Genomic DNA, 19,535 nt, shown 5'->3' with positions numbered 1-19,535 from the left:
CTTAAAAAGTCTGTAGTTTCTAAGTTCTGTGTCTATGAAATTTAAAGGATGAAACCAATGTGCCCACAAAGAGTGTTGTAACTAAAATTAAAGTCAGAAGCTAGAATATTTATGTTTAGGTAGCTATCAGTGTTCAGAACTGGTGACTCAATCCTGATACACACCACCCATACCTTTTTTGAAGACTTAAATGGTGAGTCACAGATATTAACCTTAAGATTCTGGAACATGCCAATTGTTAAGGTTCTCTTACACTACACCCTCAGGTACAGTGGGATCTTTAAGCAACAGGCATCTGACGGGTTTGTTTAGAGGAACCAAACCTCTCTAGTGAGGCCTAGAGAAAAACTTGAAGACATTCTTGCTGCACAATTTCAACCCTGTGGCATGGCTCTGGACTGCTGTGAGCACCAGCCAATGTACCAGCGTGGCAGTCAGCCATGGGAAATAAGGTTGCTACTTGCAGCAAAGGATTAAGACCAACCACCAGATTAAGAGGCCAAGCACCAAAAAGCCACAGACTCTGTAAATACTGGCCCAGGTTAGATCAGTCATTAAGTGTTGGTACCATGTTGAGTCACACTGGGGAATTTTCAGACACACACACACACACACACACACACACACACACACTATCTATGTGTGTATAAATGTATATACAAACATGTGCATATATTTACATATATATACACAATACACCTTTTAATATAGTCATATATGTATATATTACATATGTAATTTAAAGAATTGTTTAATGTTTATTTATTTTGAAAGAGAGAGCGAGTGAGCAGGGGAGAGGGGCAGAGATAGAGGGAGTGAAAGTATCCCAAGCAGGCTCCACGTTGTCAGCACAGAGCCCAATGTGGGGCTCAATCCCATGAGACGTGAGATGATGACCCGAGCCGAAATCAAGAATTGAACACTTAACTAACTGAGCCACCCAGGTGCCCCTACATTTACATAAATTTAAATGTATGTAAATTTCCACATACATATACACATATATATAAACATATATATATATACACACACATATATAAACATATTTTCAGTAACCTAAAAATTCAGTGAATTGAAACAGCAATAAAATCCTATGCAAGAAATTACTTAGACATACAGTAGGCGTAATAGTATAGCAACCCACTATACTATCCAGTGTTTCTAAAAACCTAGCTGATTATCAGAATCATTAAGCTTTTTAAAACTATCGATTCCAAAGTCACACACAAGACCTTGTGTATTGGAATCTTGAGGTCTAAGCCCAGGAATCAGTGTATTTAAAAACAAAGCAAAACTTGAAACAACAACCTGATCCCTTAAGCTGTAGAACTGCTGGTTTATGAATATGAAATGTCTGGCCTGGCCCCGAAGGATGGCCTTGGAACCAGACTGCAAGGCAGATATGGTCTGCACCCCGTGCTCCAACAGAAGGATCTGTAAAGCCAGTAATAACACACAACAAATCCCCTAACTGTTCTCAAATGTGTCCCAGATGTGCCACTATCCAAAAGAAGGTGAAAAGTAATTGAAACATATTCCTATGTGTGAACTATCAACTTCTACTTCACCAAGAAAGTAACCCAAACTGGGTTCTTACAGCCCAAAAATTCTAGGCGAGGTATCTTCAGTCCTGTTTATTAAATATCCTTAATGCAAGACTTTCCTACATGAACATGATCCCATAGTGACCTTTATTAAACATAACGTTTAGGAAGAAAGAGCTCAGTGTTGGAGCCACAGAGATGGATTATAATCCTGGTTCCAACACTTACTAGCTGTATGGCATTGTTCAAATACTTCCATTTTCTAAGCTCCAAAGTCTTCCTCTGTAAAATGGGGGTAAAAGTGCTTAGCATTTGTGGGTTTTCTGAGGATTATGGAACTAACATCATAAAGCACCTGCACTTAGTCAATAATTAGTAATAGCGATTCCTGTTATTTTTATTCAGATAAGCTGCCAAGTCCTAACAGCAAGTACTATCATCACTGTGGCTGACTGTGAGAATGTTTCCCTGGGTTTTATAAAAACCCATCTAGACCCACAAAAAAGAAAACCAAATCATCCTCTCCACTGGCTTTGTGATGGCTTTTTACATTTCTTCTGAAGGAGGAAAATACTCAAGGGGGATAGTGTCATGAATCTTCGTATTTAAGAAAATGTTCCTTGGATAAATCTCTTATCACTGCTTAGCATTTATGATAGGAATTAAATCCAGATAATTGACTCAAATTCCATTTGTCAATAATATTTTAAATCCAATTCACTTCGATGAAATGGAACATTCGTCACAAAAATGGCCTTTATATACATCAAAGCCACATCAAAAGGAAGCATGTTCCCAGTGTACTTTCAATGTGGAACCCAAGAAAGTTAAACAACAGCAACAAACCACTTGCTTTTTCCTTAGACTCCTTTTTAGAGTTCTTTAAAATCCTCCAAGGCATCTTAATTTGGCAAGCACAGGCATTATAAAATATACTGTCCTGACTTATTAGGTTACATTGAAAATAGTTAATACTAATATTTGCTAAAATTAAATTTTTATATAGAAATTCTTTATATGAATCAATTCCCACAGTAACTCTATGGAGTCAAATATTTTTTCCACTTCACAGATGAGTAAAGTGAGGCTTGGAGATAGCAAGTAACTGGCCCAATGTCATTACAGCGGGGGTTCAAACTCAGGTCTGGCGAACAGACCAAATCTACAATATTCACCACTGGCCCTGCTTCTCATAACCTCGCAAGTTCAGCAGAATTCATGTGTAGAAGATTTTTTTTCTACCATTCGATCTTTTCCAGCTGAGAAAGGGAAGCTGTGGTTATGGCATGGATATGGGAGGACCAGTAACCTGGGGCAAAGGACGCATTCCAAATGAAGTTCACGTGGAATTTAAAGATGAATACCCTCTGTACTATGGAGGAATTACTATCCACCAGGTGCCATAAAGTATCTATCTCCTTGTCATTTTTGTTTCTTGTCTCTCCGACTTTTTATATAACCATATTAAGAACTGGAAAATAAAAATAATTTTTACTATTTCTATTTGGAGTGTTTGACAGAAAGATCATGCTCTTGGAAGTAAGTGAGCCCCGAACTGGAAAAGAGGTTATGTTTTCTTTTCTTTCTTCCCTTTTCAAATTCTTTCTCTCACTTCTTATATTTATCATCCACATCTTGCCTGTTCTTTGTAGTTTCGCTAAGGATCACCTGACGCCCAGGGTGGGGGCTGAGAGACCCACTCTACATCAGAGGAGCTCAAAGATCACAGGAAGGCCCTCAGGTCACAGACACCAAGGAAAGAAGAGGAAGGAGCCAGAGGGAAGTGGCAGGATACACAGTGAGAAAGGAAGATGAGACCCGAATGCTATTGGTGGGAATGGCTCAGAATGAAGCTGAACGCATTCCACTGTGGACGTGCACTGTTGCTTTGATTTTTACTTTCTTAAATTCTAATTTTTTGAAGACACAATTTTTTCTCAGCCATACTGAAATATAATTGACATATAACACTGTGTAAGTCTAAGGTGTCAACTTGTTGTTGATTTGATGCATTTATATAGTGCACAGTGATTGCCTCCATAGCTTCAGCTACCGCCTCCATCCCATCATACAATGACCACTTATTTTTTGTGGTATGAACATTTGGGACCTACTCCCTTAGCCAAAGCTGCCTTTTAAAATGTGGTCCTGGACCTCATCAAAATAAAAAGCTTCTGCATAGCGAAGGAAACAATCAGCAAAACTAAAAGGCAACCAACGGAATGGGAGAAGATATTTGCAAACGACATATCAGATAAAGGGTTAGTATCCAAAATCTATAAAGAACTTATCAAACTCAACATCCAAAAAACAAATAATCCAGTGAAGAAATGGGCAAAAGACATGAATAGACACTTCTCCAAAGAAGACATCCAGATGGCCAACCGACACATGAAAAAATGCTCAACTTCACTCATCATCAGGGAAATACAAATCAAAACCACAATGAGATACTGCCTCGCACCTGTCAGAATGGCTAACATTAACAACTCAGGCAACAACCGATGTTGGCGAGGATGCAGAGAAAGAGGATCTCTTTTGCACTGCTGGTGGGAATGCAAGCTGGTGCAGCCACTCTGGAAAACGGTATGGAGGTTCCTCAAAAAACTAAAAATAGAAGTACCCTACGACCCAGCAATTGCACGACTAGGTATTTATCCAAGGGATACAGGTAGGCTGTTTTGAAGGGACACATGCACTCCAATGTTTATAGCAGCACTATCAACAATAGCCAAAGTATGGAAAGAGCCCAAATGTCCATCGATAGATGAATGGATAAAGAAGATGTGGTATACATATATATATATATATATATATATATATATATATATATGTGTGTGTGTGTGTGTGTGTGTATATATATACACATAAATACATACACAATGGAGTATTACTTGGCAATCAAAAAGAATGAAATCTTGCCATTTGCAACTACATGGATGGAACTGGAAGGCATTCTGCTAAGCAAAATTAGTCAGTCAGAGAAAGACAAATATCATCTGACTTCACTCATATGAGGACTTTAAGAGACAAAACATATGAACATAAGGGAAGGGAAACAAAAATAATATAAAAACAGGGAGGGGGACAAAAGAGAAGAGACTCATAAATATGGAGAACAAACAGAGGGTTACTGGAGGGGGTGTGCGAGGGGGGATGGGCTAAATGGGTAAGGGGCACTAAGGAATCTACTCCTGAAAACACTGTTGCACTATATGCTAATTTGGATGTAAAATAAAAAAAAAATTAAATTAAAAATAAAGAAAAAATAAGCCATATTCTTATTACGCAACTAAGTGTTTTATGGAAAGATTAAATGTACATATGGGAAACATTCTATGAAAATATGTTTCCAACCTCAGGGATAGAAATGGAAAACACAATTAGAGTGACTGTTAGATGCTAAAATAATGTATAACCTTTATGCTGTGTTTTTAAAGGTGTTATTCCTAATGGAGGTGCATTTTTGCCACATGTTGTATAAATAAGTTGTTTCTTGTTATTCTTTAGGAGCTAAGTATGCTCCTAATTCCAGATGCATCCATTACACTTAATAAAAACAATTCAGGTATTTAAAAATAATAATAACAAAATAAAAAAGTAAAATCAAATCAACTGTGGTTCTGCACTGCGCTCCATCACTTGCCAGCAGGAGGCTGAGACTTGTTCAGTGAGGAAGTCCAACTTTTGCTGGACTTGCTTATGGCCCCAGGCCCAGAGCTGAATGTGAGTTGCCTCTAAGAGTCAAAGATTCCTCACGGGAAAAGCCAGAATAAGCTAGAAACATTAGAAAACATGTTCCTTGCTTAAAGAGGAGAGGTTTAATTTTCTCCTTTTTATTTTTGCTCACCTTTCCCTCTTTCCAGCTAAACTAAGGGGCAACTGGCCCCAGGGAAGAGGTGCTAACTGTTCTGTAAGCCGATAGTCAAGGTGCTGGTGCTAGCTTTGGGCTGGGAGTTCTTATCTGTCAATAAGAGAAGACAAAGATTGAAAAGGAAGACGAATGGGCAGTGATGAGTAGCCTACCACTCTTAGAGCAAATCCCACTCACTCCCCTTCCTGCCGAGGCTCTCCAAGGACGTAGAAGCACAAACTGGACATCGTCACACAGATTTATCCCAGCTGCTTCCGCCTCTGTCTCGAGTGTGCTTTCCTCACTCAGGATCAGGGGCAATGAAGGTACAGTAATAGGAAGCGATTTAAGGGGGTAGTGAGAAGAAAAGACAAAATAACTCTGCCTCCCTGAGTTCTAACTGGGCAGTTTTCTGCAAGTGGCTTTCCAGGCATTTTAATGGGAAGTTTCATCATCCAGCGTTTGCTTTCAGTCTGTTCTACACCATGGTTGTTATTGTTTATTTTATTTTTTTCTGATTGCAGCTTTGCCTTTGAAGATGGCCAGCAGCAGAGCAGGAATGATCCTCAAGTTTTGTCCTTAGTGCTCTCAGCGACACCCCTCTCTCACTGCCGAGCCACAGAGACCCAGATACTGCTGCTGCTCCAGAGAGACTCGGTGCTTCATGAAGGTGCTCTGTGTCCGGATCTGCCACGATGGCCATGAACACTGGTTCCGGACCTCCTCCTTTACAGTGCTGTTATGTAACTATCTCATCGCTTTGGACGTTTCACTTTCCTTAAGCTCCCAGATATTTGACTAAATACATCAGAGCCACCTAAGTAACTGTTTTCACCCACTTGTCCTTCCTTCTCCAACTGTCTCTGAGGAACACCCATTTATTTTCCCGGCCCAGGGTAAGTGTCATGCCCCTGACGCCACCATATCCTTCCCTGACCTCTAGGTGGATGATCTAGGAATTGCCTCCTTTAGCTATTAAAAGTCTCTCCTCTTCTGGATCCTTCCCCTGTGGTCGCAGTAATGGACAACCCTCTCTAGGCTGAGCACAGCACATGGCACATAGCATGTCCTCAGGTAAGATGTGTGCCAAGTAATATCTTATTAAATAAGATATAGGCAGTCCCCCCACCCCTGCAAGCAGGGCAACCATGTTACACAATTCCAGGAGGCACCAGTATATTCTATTCTGTGTGAACGGCACCCCCTCAAATTATACGCTGAAATAGCATTGTCCTTTTCTAAAACAATTGTCACAGAATTTGTGTAATATTTTTAAAACATGACCCTATAAGAATGAGTACCTCCCGAAAAGTGGATTACTTAGAAATAAGTCCATTTCTATCCAAGAATTTTTCAAACTAGGAATGGGATGCATTCTGAAAGTTTTGCCTCCAGATTGAAGGAGGGAGGACAATAAAATCCACATGTAGATATTTTATCACTTTATTACAGCTCTAAGGCTGTTCATTCTCTAAAAGAAAACATGTTTGAAGGAATAGCAAAATTTTTATTAAAAGCCTGTGTTGGTATAAAAAGAAAAAAAAAGTAGCTTTAAAAGAAAAAAAAGTGAATTTTTAAAAGAAAGTATTCCCAAACCAAATGATCCAAACACCAATACGATACGTTTGATTTGGGAGTTCTTTACCAAGACTCGTCTCCCTGCATAGATACACCAAGTAAATTCCCTGCACCAAATCTTTAGAATTGCCATTTTCAGAGCTTCAGGAATCACGAAAAAACCTAGATGTGCAACGGAGCAGGATCTTAGCCTAAGCCCTTTGCCAAAACATATAAATACTTCTAGACACTCTTTGTACATTCACAAGAAACCTACATAAATCTAACTTTTATAGAGAATGCCTCCTTTAGATACGGTTACTTGGATATGATTTACAGACTGAGTAGTTCCATTTAATGGGCAGAGACTAAACAGATTTTAAGCAAATGAAAGTTTGATGTAATAAAAAAAAAGAACATGGAAGGAATTGAAGGCCCCACACCTACATGTCTATAGAAAAAACAATTTCCTTATTCTTGAGCCGTATAACTACCCTGAGCTAAAGGCGGATCTTGTTTGAGTAGAGACGTGAGTCTTTCAGCCGGTCATTTGCCAACCCAGTGGGTAAGTTGTACCAACAATAACCAGGGCATGCCAAATGTGTTGTCCTTCATTGGATCGGATCCAAGTAGTTGCCACTCCATATAATTCAGTCTTGACAGAATTTGTGGAGCTACCCGAATCCTAAATCAGAGACCATTTAAGAAAGACTAGCCATTGCTGAAAATTTAATGACTTCCTATTGCTTCCTGATAAAGCACAAAATTCTTAGCCTAAAAATAAAATATTTACTTGAATTTGTGTTTACTTCCACAGCTTCATTTCTTGACAATCTGCCCAGATCTGAGTGTGTACGTACATGATAAGCATGCACACATACACACACTGTCCTCTACTCTCCAGCCACCCTGAGCTCTTTGCAATACTGGAAATGCCCCGCCTTCTCTTCATCACCACACCTTTGTGCATGCTGTTCTCTGCTTGCAGTAGCTTTCCTATCCTCATGCACCTGGTTAATTTCTATCTCTCATTTGAGGCTCAGCCCTGATGGTGCCTCCCCCAGGAAGCTTTTCCCAACCCTCCAAGTCTGGCTTAGTTATCTATTCTTTGTAAATACTCTCATCAGGCTCTGCAAATACCCCCATTATTGCATGTATTACAGTTTCTTATTTGGTGATATTTTCTTCCACTGAACTATAAATTCTTTGAGGATAAGAACCTTAAACCTGGCTCAGGGAAAATGTGCTGGCTAAACAAACACTGGGTGTTAACTCATTCCTCTCCTGACCATCCTTATAATTTCTTTCGCTGCTGTCCATGTGAACAGGTTAAAAGAAGGGATAAGTGACAACTGTTAAATAAATAAAAAATACTGTAGATAGCATAGTACTTAAATTTCAACCTATATGATCCGTATGAACCTATATGATCCTTCCTTTATGTTTATGCCTTGAGAATTTGAAAAGAACGGGAAAATCTGCTAAACCAATGCACACAATTCAGTGCAAATTATATTCAGGTTATGGGAACATTCAGAAAAAGGTGTTGCTCATTTGGAAAGGTTTGATAAAAGTTCTCAGGTTTTGATGAAACTAACGGACATAGAAGATAGGGAAATAGACACAGGATAGTAGGATATAGATAGACAGAAGGGATAATAAGGGGGAAAAAACAACCTTGTTTGATTTTGTTGCATAGAAAAGAATGCCTTGGTAAGGAATCTACTGTGCTAACAACCTCGGGCAGGTCCTTACCCTCTGGCCTGGAGAGCCATCACGTCCTGGTGAACCAATGCCTCCTGGAATACCCTAGGTAGAGCAAGGACCAAAAGAAGTCAGAGTCACGGAAATTGGCAATCAATTGCCTTTCCACCCAGCTTCCCTGAAATAGAGTAAGGCCTCCAAACAAACCTAATAGCATAAAGGCAAATGAAGAACCCTGAAGTTATTTATGGGAAAGAAATTTCTGCCCCCCCCCCCACCAGGCTTGTCCTCAAGAGCATCAGTATGATGCTCAGTGGGGGCTAACATAAATGAATGCAGGCTAACAGTCTTTAATACAGAAACCACCTATTGCTAAAATTAAAGCTGACTTCAGAAGCGACAGCCTTTATTTTGCCCCTTTGCAATGCTCTAGACCTAAGAGCACTTTTTAGCAGATGACGATAATAATAATAATAATAATAATAATAATAATAACAGTAATAATACCTGTGGACCAGGAAGGCCAGTTTCTCCTTTTTCTCCTTTGGCACCGGGCATTCCCTGAATATCCAAAATTACACAGGGTTAAGTTCACATAGGGTAAGTTCTTAGTCTCTTCATCTTCTCCATGGACTGTTCTAACGTTTTTACCACTAACTTGCTTTTACATTAACATCCAATACAGCATATTTCACTTCTCACATCCACTACCCCATGTACGTAAGCATTCCTATGGAGTTGAACATTTATACAGCAGAGCAGTTCAAACACAGAACATACAGTCTGCTACAGCTAAGCCCATCCTGGAGATAGATGAAGGAGAGATTGGACAGTTCAATACCATTTATGGTTTAGATTTTTAAAGTTCGTATCTATAGAGTTTTGGCTTCGTTTTGGCTAGAAATATATAAAAATGGAGAAGCAAACACAGACTCTGGCACATAGCAAGACCTTACCAAAGGCTTAGTAGTAGTAGTAATTACATATCTGGCATGCTAATGCTTTCTAACATGTGAAAATAACCCTGGAGCAGAAAACTTCTCAGCCAGGGAGATACAATCGTATGCCCAGAAAGATTGTGAAACGTGTGCTTAAAAGGCTTGTTGGCTTCAAATATTAATTTTAATTAATAGAAGTTGGTTTTAATCTTTAAACCTAGATCCTAGCAAGATTAATGAAAACCAGTAAGTTGCATTATATTTGCTTTCAGTGATACGAACAGCTTTTACAAAGTGCCTAGATAAAGTACACTGTCTATAATCTAAAACTTCGACTAAGTGCGTTGTACTTTGATGCCCACTGAGATAAAAATCATAAATAAATGATGAATCTGTATCCATGATTACTACAAAGACATAATGAACAACCTAAATTTGTGTAGCATTTGTTACTTTCTAGATTTTATTCCATCTGTTAAGGACTTGATCCAACAAGAAAAAGGACAATACATGTCACAGCCCTGATTCTCTTCTATAGACAAATTGCTTATGGATATGCTTACTCTGAGTGGAGGCATCTATTTGTAAAAGACACTCGCTATTTAACAAGAATAACAATAAAACTGGCTGATGAATGAACTCTCAGTAACTACTTCCATTTCTCAATTTTTATTTTTAGGAGTAGGAAGGAACTGAGGCTCATTATAAAGGTTATAGAAGACAAAAGTTCATCTGTGACTCATGAAAAAGTGATCACAATACAATCCACGCAAATGTCTACACACAACTCACAGGCATTCCCTGAATGGACAGACCACTTGGTCCTTGGGGTCCAGGGGGACCCTGAGGTCCCGGAAGGCCTATTTCACCCCGAGGGCCCTCTGGTCCCTGGAACACAAGAGAAAAAAGTTATTCCAGAGGTAAGTTAGATGCTCAGTACTCAAAAGATATTTCTGCTTAGAGCACTTATGATTTATTTCTTTAAATAAATTTCCCTAAGACACAGAACACTGATAGGATGGCAAGACAACATGCTTCAAAGGGTGCACCTCCCAGGTAAGATGTCATCAGGAAACCAAAAGAGTAAACACATAGGGGTTGCTGCAACTTTAATTGTTTGCTTCCATAAATAAGAAAGCTGTGCCAACTATGTGAGTAACTAGACCCCCCATACTCCATAACAAATCCAAAAGACAGAAGTGTTTCAAGACCACCCTCCTGGTCTGTGCAGGTTCATACCATCTAGCTGACCTACGTTCTCTCCACCTCCACAGCTGTCAGCCACTCACCTCAGGGGCACGCCTACATTACTGAAGACTTTGCACCCAGTCCCTTTCTTCCTCACCTTGATCCCACCACCGCTCTGTGCCTCTTGACTGTCTGCTTAATGACCTGTCCTCAGCGCAATATTACTTGATTTTCTTTCTTCTCGGGATCAGGCACTCCTTCACATCAGCAACTGTTATTTCTGTAGTTTGGACCTTGTGGTTTAGCTAAAGCTATACCACCTCTGTAATCTCCAATCCAGAAAAACTACCTCAACCTCTTCCTTCCCCTCTCTGGTTCTGTGACTCCAGGGAAAACTAGTATAAGTTAAGACTTCCAACACCTGGGTATCGTATTAAATGGGAGACTGACGATTCCATTACTTGAGACAAGCAATACAGAAGTGGGGATAAATAACGAGTGCAGTCTAAGTTCTAGGTGCATGGGAATAGCCATGGGGACATGTCCAGTAGTCTGGGGATCAAGAGAGATCTGAGCCGGATTGGATTTTGGAGTAGTTCAACGTGTGTTTGTGGGTGAGGTTATGAGATGAAAAGTGGGTAGAAGGGAGAAGAAGAAAGAGCAGTGTAGGAAAGGCCAAAGGGGGAGAACATTTCAAAGAGAGAGGTGTTCAACCATGCCGGATGCTGTAGAGATCTCAAGTAAGACAGGAATTAAACCATAGCCTGCGGATTGGATTACAAGGAGGTAATTGGTGGCCTTCATGACAATTTTACAGAATTCTTATAGGAACAGAAATCATCTGCAGGTTAAGTATGATGCTGGTTGTACAGAAATGGAATTATACACTATACACTTCATTGGTTCTTGCCTCTTTTGTGTGGCAGAGTGTTGCTGAGGTTCATACATTTCATTGCATGTTTCCATAGTCTGTTCCTTTTGATTTGTGAGTAGTATCCACTGCATGAATATAGAAAATTGTTCATCCACCTGCAGGTGAATACTTGAATTGTTTTCAGTTTTTTGCTATTGTGAATAAAGGCGCTATGAACATTTATGCACCAAAAAAAAAAAAAAGGAACTATTTTATAAGTAGAATGCAGAAACTGAATGAAAACTATTCTTAAAAGAAACATAGTATATAACAGGAGGGGAGACCAAGGTAGCTAGATTTAAAAATATGGAAGAGACAAGCTGGTAATTGACAAATATTAGTTAATACTTGCAATCATTTAATCATATGTCACTTAAATATACTGAGGAATGGAGAATGGAGCAGAAAGGCAGCAAATAAGGGTCTCATTTCATTCTGGACGGTAGGAGACAAAGACAACTCAGAGAGATCAACAGCATGGCTGCTTTGTGGTTCTAAATTCTTTTTATCTGCTTGCTACAACTGAAATATGGAGCCACAAAATGGAAAATAATACAGAGTGGGGCTTTCCATGTGGAAGGTATACTTTATCTGTTCCTCCACTACCACATTGGTGGACATGTGAGCATCCTTTGTCCAACAAGATCTTTTCCTAAAACCACTTCATATTTGTATCTGTGATTCATCAATATCATTATATAAAAATAGCCACATCAGTAGTGGTCCAGTGGTCTAATAAATGGATTATTAGAGGTAAGGGGTAAATGTTGGGATCATCAAACATCTTTGAACTCCTAATGTGTCTTCATGATCAGAAACACCATCCAGAGGGAATGTTGGAAAGACAATGGGATTGTGCTGGGATCCCAATGGGAACAGGAAGCCAGAATGTACATGGGCTCTTGGGCACTGCCCTGGGGTGGAACCGAGGAAGACCCACTGTATTGCTGTCTGAGAAGAGGCCCTCAAATCACTAGCCTTCCTTGTAGCACCATAAGAAACATCAAGTCTATGCCTAAGATATGTGTCACAATCTCAGAAATTTCAACAAACAAAAAAGGAGATATCTCATGGACTGAGTTTTGAGTTGACTAGTGCTTGATTATTCTCAGTCTTCTTTCATTTACTTCTTCCCCCCCACCCCATATTATCTCTCACCTTGCTTCATTTGTTTCCAATTTTATAGTAAACATTTTTGCAATGTTCTCTTCACCATGAATAAATACCATGCAAATTTAGTAAGTGACCAAACAAGTCAGTGAGTCAAGCAAGGTGGGTGGAGGGGAGATCATGTGGGGCGACAGGGTGAACATGAAACAAGGAGTCAAATAATAGAGGGCCTTGAATGCTGTGCCAAGGAAGGTGAATTGTATTCTCAAGGCAATAACATATGACTACAAGTTTAAAAGTATGATATGACCTATCAGAAATTTAAAGAAATAAATCTGGGGGCAGATGTGAAGAATCAGTCAGAAAATCAAAATTACTAGAGCCAGGAGACCAGTTATAAGATTTGCCAAAGGCCAGGTAGAAGATGGTGAGGCCTGAATTCAATTACTGACTGGGCTCCTGCCCATCCCTTAGGGCACCTTTGTGCAAAGTAGTAAAACGTGTCCCTGGACATGGCTTGGCATGGTTTGGCCTTCTTAGCTGGTGCCTTTGTGCAGTGCATGGCCTAAACCAGCACAGTTGGTGGCCCTGGGCAGCGAGAAAGGAAAATAGAGTTGTGTGTTTGATTATACATAGTGGGGAGGGAGGAGGACTCTAAAACTTGAGAAATCACCTGGGATGCAGTGCTCCCTAGTTGTGATTCAGTTTTCTCCTTACTTTGTTGCAGGTCGAGGAAGAGCAGAACACACACGAGGGAATACTACCTTGGAAACTAAACCACTCAGAACATCGACATCCGATTTTTGACCCAGAAACAAACCTTTCTTTTACTAAGTTATTAAATATTTTTATGAAAAAAATCAAGTCTTTAAGAATAAGGGAAAAGACTGAGATACAACTTTCATAAAAATATAATGAGTTTTGGATCACAAAGGGTAGATGGTACTAGGCTCCAAAATTACATTATTGCCAGTTATGAGAGACAGAGATGCAGAGAGACAGAAAGAACATTACCTTTGGACCCTGGTCACCGCGTTGGCCCTTTGGTCCTCGGAGTCCTGGACCACCCTGGCAAACAGATGTTAACTATTAGCACAAAGACAAGTCTTAAAGCAGCATATTTCATCCATTTTCCTCAATAATATGGATTATGTAATTTCTTATTTTGAATAAAGGCCAGCTCATTGTGTAATGGTATATGTTCATTATGATCCTTTACTGAAAACCTGCCAGACTCCCCTCTTCCTGCTGATGATCTCATACTTTGAGAAAGCTTTCAATGCCAAATCCTTTCAAATTAAAAAAACTTACAGTATTTGGGACTTCAGTGTGTAAGACTACTGCTATTAATGGATGCAAATAATAAAATTAAAGTACACTGCAAAATAATAAAGTACACTGCTAATCTAAAATTGCGTGTGTCTTATACCACAACTTTGAGTTCTTCAATTAAATTATAAAAGATATATATACCATATATTATTATATACTATAAAAATAGTAACAATTTAATTTTATTTACACCGTAAAAGGCTAATTAGTGTTACTGAAACTTCAGTTATTTGAATTTCCCTAATATTTTTGCCCTATTAATGTATCATCTGCATAATTACTTAATAGCATTTTCTTTATCTAGATATATATGTACATACATATGTACATATGTAAGTATGTGTATATGTATTCTTTGTGAACACAGTCTTTGTATATATGTGCATAAATACATATGTCCATTTATACTCTATTTTTCAACTGACTCACTATTTCACTTAAATCTGATCTTAAAAGCAAACATTATAGTTCTAAAGTTAAGGGGAAAATGTATTACTTATTAAGAATAGAAGGTAACCTTAAAAATATACTATAAATAATGCTATTAAATTTAGCTAGATTTTGTTCCTATTGAAGTCTGCGAGCCATGGACTTGCTCTGTTAAAAAGGGAGGTGAGTAAGAATACAGAATATCTCTTTCACCTGAGCAGAAGGGTTACAAGCTCATTAAAAATAGAATAACTTTCTCAGTGTGTGATTCTAATTCATTTCCTGCTACGTATGCAACTACCAGAAAGCGCTTTGTTACCATCAGTGGAATGCTTACAGCACGTGGGGAAAGAATGATCAGGAGACCTTTCAAGGTTTCTTCCAACTTGTTTTCACCACTTAAATTCACTCCCCTCCTCAATAACACCAGGTTGCTTATTTTCCAGACTTTTAAAATACAATTATAAAATTGCATTTTATGTGTACATGTATCTATAGAGAATATTGCCTATAGTATTTTTGTGCTATTACATGATGTATTAGAATTTACATACATGATATCACACTTTTTACATATTTCTCATATTTTACTTACATATTTTAACTTCATGTATTTTGGAGATTTTTCCCATGACATAACATATGATTTAGCTCATTCTGAATGAGTTGCATAGTTGTCCAAACCTTGGATTATATAATTGTCTAACCATTCTTCTTTATGGGAAATGTAGGGGGTTTTTTGCACATTTTTTTTTTTTTGCTGTTTAAACAGTTCTATAATTAACATCCTTATACATCCCTTAAATATAAACCTCAATATTTAAGAACAAATGTTAATATTTAGTATATCAACAAGTAGAATTATAAATGAAATGTGCAGATCAGCAGATATATTTTCCAGCTGTGCTCCAAAAGAGCTGTGCTACTTAGTTCGTCGACCAAGAGTTTAAGAGAGTTCCTGCTTCTCTAAACCTTAGTCACCACTTGATACTGAAGGGGAGTGGGATTTGGTACTTCACAGTATGCCTCTCTGGCATAAGGATTATTTTAGTCTGATTACTTAAGAAACTCAGGAGAAACCCTGAAAACCAAAAACCTAGTAAAAGTTTGATAAGAGACATTTATATTTATGCATTTACATTTATAAGGGAAATTTCCATTTCTCTTTTTTTTACCAGGAAGGAAGGGATGCCTCTAAATCTCTAGAAACTTACTTATGAAGAAAGCAGAGACTTGGGTCTGCACATCAGCCTCACCCTCATTTGCTATACCATTCCTGGTAATAATCCCCACCCCCAACACCTTTTTGTCTCTTTAGCTGAAGAAGACATTGAAAGTGATGGCTTCAGCTACCCTGGGGGGCTCCTCAGCTTTCCTGGGTATCTCCCATGTATTCAAGAGATACATGTCTTATTAAACTCTTGACTGTTTTTCTCCTGTTCGTCTGTCTTTTTATAACAGGGGTATCTTAGCCAAGAACCCAGAAGGGTAGAGGGAAAATTATTTTTCCTCTCCTATAATATTGTCAAACTTTACATTTTGACCAAACTAAGGTAAAAATAATATTTTACTCTTATTTGAATTTTCACTTCCCTTGAAACTACTATCACAGAACATCTTTTCATAACATTTGCCCATTTGCATTTTATCTCAATGCGACTCCCTATTTATATTCTTTACCTGTTATATATACTCTAATGGGCTGAGTGTCTTCTTCTTTTTATTGTGCAGAAATTCTTCATATATTTGGATACCACACCTTTCACTGTTATGAGATGCAAATCTTTTTCCCCAGAGTGGCAGACTGTTGATTGGCTACCAAAGAATCTTTCCTGACTCCCTTCTCCATTTTATTTCTCCTACTGTAAGGGCTAAAGAAGATAGATTTGCTTGCCCAGCCCCCTTTCTGCACCCAAGAATGGGCACATTAAACACTTTGGGCCAATTTGATGAAGAGGCCACAGGCCTATCGAAAGGAAACTGGGGAGCTGGGACAAGCTTGGTCCTTGATGAATTTGTTGAGCAGCCACATTTGCCTTGGGATCATCCACCTCTACAGCTTTTGCTGTGAGAACAATAAATGTCTCAATGTCCCAATGGTTTACACCACTGTGTCAGTCATATTGTATGTTCCTTGCAGCAAGCCCAATGCACCCCAATTAATATACCATTCTGGCACCACTCTTCTTGTCTGCGCATTTTCAATGATTGGTTTTTAACTACAGGTTTTGTTCCAGTGACTCATGGATATTCACATCAAAGGCACCACGTCTAAAAGCCTAGAACCTTTTTATATTTCTTTTCTTTTTTTAAAAATTTTTTAATGTTTATTTATTTTTTGAGAGAGAGAGAGAGAGAGAGATAGAGCACAAGCAGGGGAGGGGCAGAGAGAGAGGGAGACACAGAATCCGAAGCAGGCTCCAGGCTCTGACCTGTCAGCACAGAGCCTGACGTGGGGCTCGAACCCATAAACCATAAGATCATGACCTGAGCTGAAGTCTGGCGCTTAATCAACTGAGCCACCCCGGCACCCCAAACCTTTTTATATTTCGAACTTACTTTGTACCTTATCCCTAATCTTCATCACTGAGCACATAAGAATTCAACATATTTTTTTGGATGTTAACTTCTATCCTTTTAATAAAAAAGGGTTATTAGTCTAGGCCAAGGAAATGTGGTTCTTTCACCCATGCCTTCTTGTAGCTCTCTTATAGCTTTCTTGGCACAAAACACCATTGTGGAAATTCTTGAATGAGAAAATAATCACAACTATGTTAAATCATTAGATGGGGCTTATTGCATATTGTTTGGGATACTATCTCTTGAATAGTTTATAAGTTATATTATAAACTATAAAAGTATAGTTTATTATACTTTAAACATTCAAATATTTTAATAGTTTTTTTCCTAATTTACATCTTTCTCTCCAAGTCAGAGCTCAACTCTTCCCATTTGCTTCTCTGCTGCTCTTTTCCTCATTCCAAAGTTTGACTCTAAGTCATATGTAAATATTTTATAACTTGTTCCAGCAGTATCACAGATGAAAAAAATGTGAAAACCCTCCAGCTAAAAAAGCTTATTAATGCTGCTTAAAATAAAATAAACATTATTATAATTAAGAACTGAATGGATAAGCACTAGGAATGAAGAAGAAACAAACAAACAAACAAAAACAGAGAAGCAGACATGTGCACGGAGATCACCCTGGGGGAGCATGGGGAAAATGGTTCAGGTTTGCTGCAAAGTTTGTATTTTAAAGCTCACACAAAGCACGGAAATGTGAACTAGGGCCTATGATAAGTGGGGGCAGGGTGGAAAATTAAATGTTCTTTAAAGCTGAGGAATTTGTAAGGCTGCACTGTGAATCAGCTAGGAAAAAAAAAACCCCAAAACTAGCAGGTGGATGACAAAGATGTTGTTTCCAATTTAGCTATGGGAGGAGAAAGAAACATTTCTACTAAAGAATATTACACAGAAGCTGATTCTCATACAATCTAGAGACAGAATTCACATTGCCTGTCAGGATCTAATGAAACTCCAATATACACCCCCCACCCAAAAAAAAATTCACAAAATACATGTGAAAACAAGATACCATGAATAACATCAGCAGGAAAAAAATGGCAGAATCAGAACCACATACAATGCAGATATTGAAATGATCAGATTAAAAAAATAAACTGTATTTAAAATACTGAAAGAAAAAAATAGTTTTGATGTGTTACAAAAGAAGAAATACTACAGAAATGCCCACAAGGTTTGAAGAAAACATGAATAGACATTTTTCCAAAGAAGACATACAGACGGCTGAAAGACACATGAAAAGATGCTCAACATCACTCATCATCATGGAAATACAAATCAAAACCACAATGAGATACCACCTCACACCTGTCAGAATGGCTAAAATTAACAACTCAGAAAACAACAGATGTTGGCAGGGAGGCAGAGAAAGGGGAACCCTCTTACATTGTTAGTGGGAACACAAACTGGTGCAGCCATTCTGGAAAACAGTATGGAAGTTCCTCAAAAAGTTAAAAATAGAACTACTCTACAACCCAGCAATTGCACTACTAGGTATTTACCCAAAGGGTACAAAAATACAGATTCAAAGGAGTACATGCACCACAATGTTTATAGCAGCATTATAACAATAGTCAAACTATAGAAAGAGCCCAAGCGTCCATCAACTGATGAATAGATAAAGATAATTAATACACACACACACACACACACACACACACACACACACACACACACAATGGAATATTGCTCAGTCATGAAAAAATGAAATCTTGCCATTTGCAACAATGCTGATAGAGTTAGAGTGTATTATGCTAAGTGAAATAAGTGAGCCAGAAAAGAACAAATACCGTATGATTTCACTCAAATGTGGAATTTAGGAAACAAAACAGATGAACATATGGGACGAGGGGAAAAAGAGGGAAGCAAACCATAAGAGACTCTTAACAATAAAGAACAAACTGGGAATTGATGGAGGGAGGTGGGTGGGGGATGGGCTAAATTGGTGATGAGTGGTAAGGAAGGCACTTGTTGTGATGAGCACTGGGTGTTATATGTAAGTAATGAATCACTAAATTATTCTCCTGAAACAAACAAACAACAACCAAAAAGAAATGCCCAGAAGTTTTGAAAAGGAACCAAACAGAATTTCTAGATATGCTAAATATTACCATCAAGATCAGAAATACAATGGATAGGTTAAATAGTACATGACACATAGCTAAACATAGAGTACACCAGAAGGTAAATTTGAAGAAACTACACAGAATGAATCCTGGAAACACAAGGAGAAATAAGTAAAAAAGGTTAAGAGACATGACAGTAAAATGAGAAGTTACAATGTACTTCTAATTGAGTTTCAGAAAAACATAATAGAGATGACAGGAGAGAGGCAATCTTCAAAGAGATAATGACTAAGAAAACTCCAAATTTAATGAGAACAC

The 19,535-nt window shown here is 38.4% G+C and overlaps 1 protein-coding gene across 6 annotated transcripts in view; it reads right to left on the bottom strand.

The window, feature by feature from the left end:
• The window catches only part of COL14A1 (collagen type XIV alpha 1 chain), a 211,852-nt gene that overhangs the window by 42,511 nt on the left and 149,806 nt on the right, over positions 1-19,535 (bottom strand). For all 6 annotated transcript variants that reach the window (XM_042923826.1, XM_042923825.1, XM_042923829.1 and 3 more), the window contains 4 exons: positions 13,822-13,875; positions 10,389-10,484; positions 9,166-9,219; positions 8,710-8,763 (listed from right to left, as the gene is read on the bottom strand). In XM_042923826.1, coding sequence (XP_042779760.1) covers positions 8,710-8,763; positions 9,166-9,219; positions 10,389-10,484; positions 13,822-13,875 — 258 coding nt within the window. The remainder of the gene's footprint in view (positions 1-8,709; positions 8,764-9,165; positions 9,220-10,388; positions 10,485-13,821; positions 13,876-19,535) is intronic.

This window comes from Panthera leo, chromosome F2 (assembly GCF_018350215.1).
Source record: "Panthera leo isolate Ple1 chromosome F2, P.leo_Ple1_pat1.1, whole genome shotgun sequence".
In the NCBI taxonomy this organism is placed as follows: domain Eukaryota; kingdom Metazoa; phylum Chordata; class Mammalia; order Carnivora; family Felidae; genus Panthera; species Panthera leo.
The sequence above is the reverse complement of the archived record's forward strand: the minus strand, read 5'-3'. Positions and strand labels throughout refer to the sequence as shown.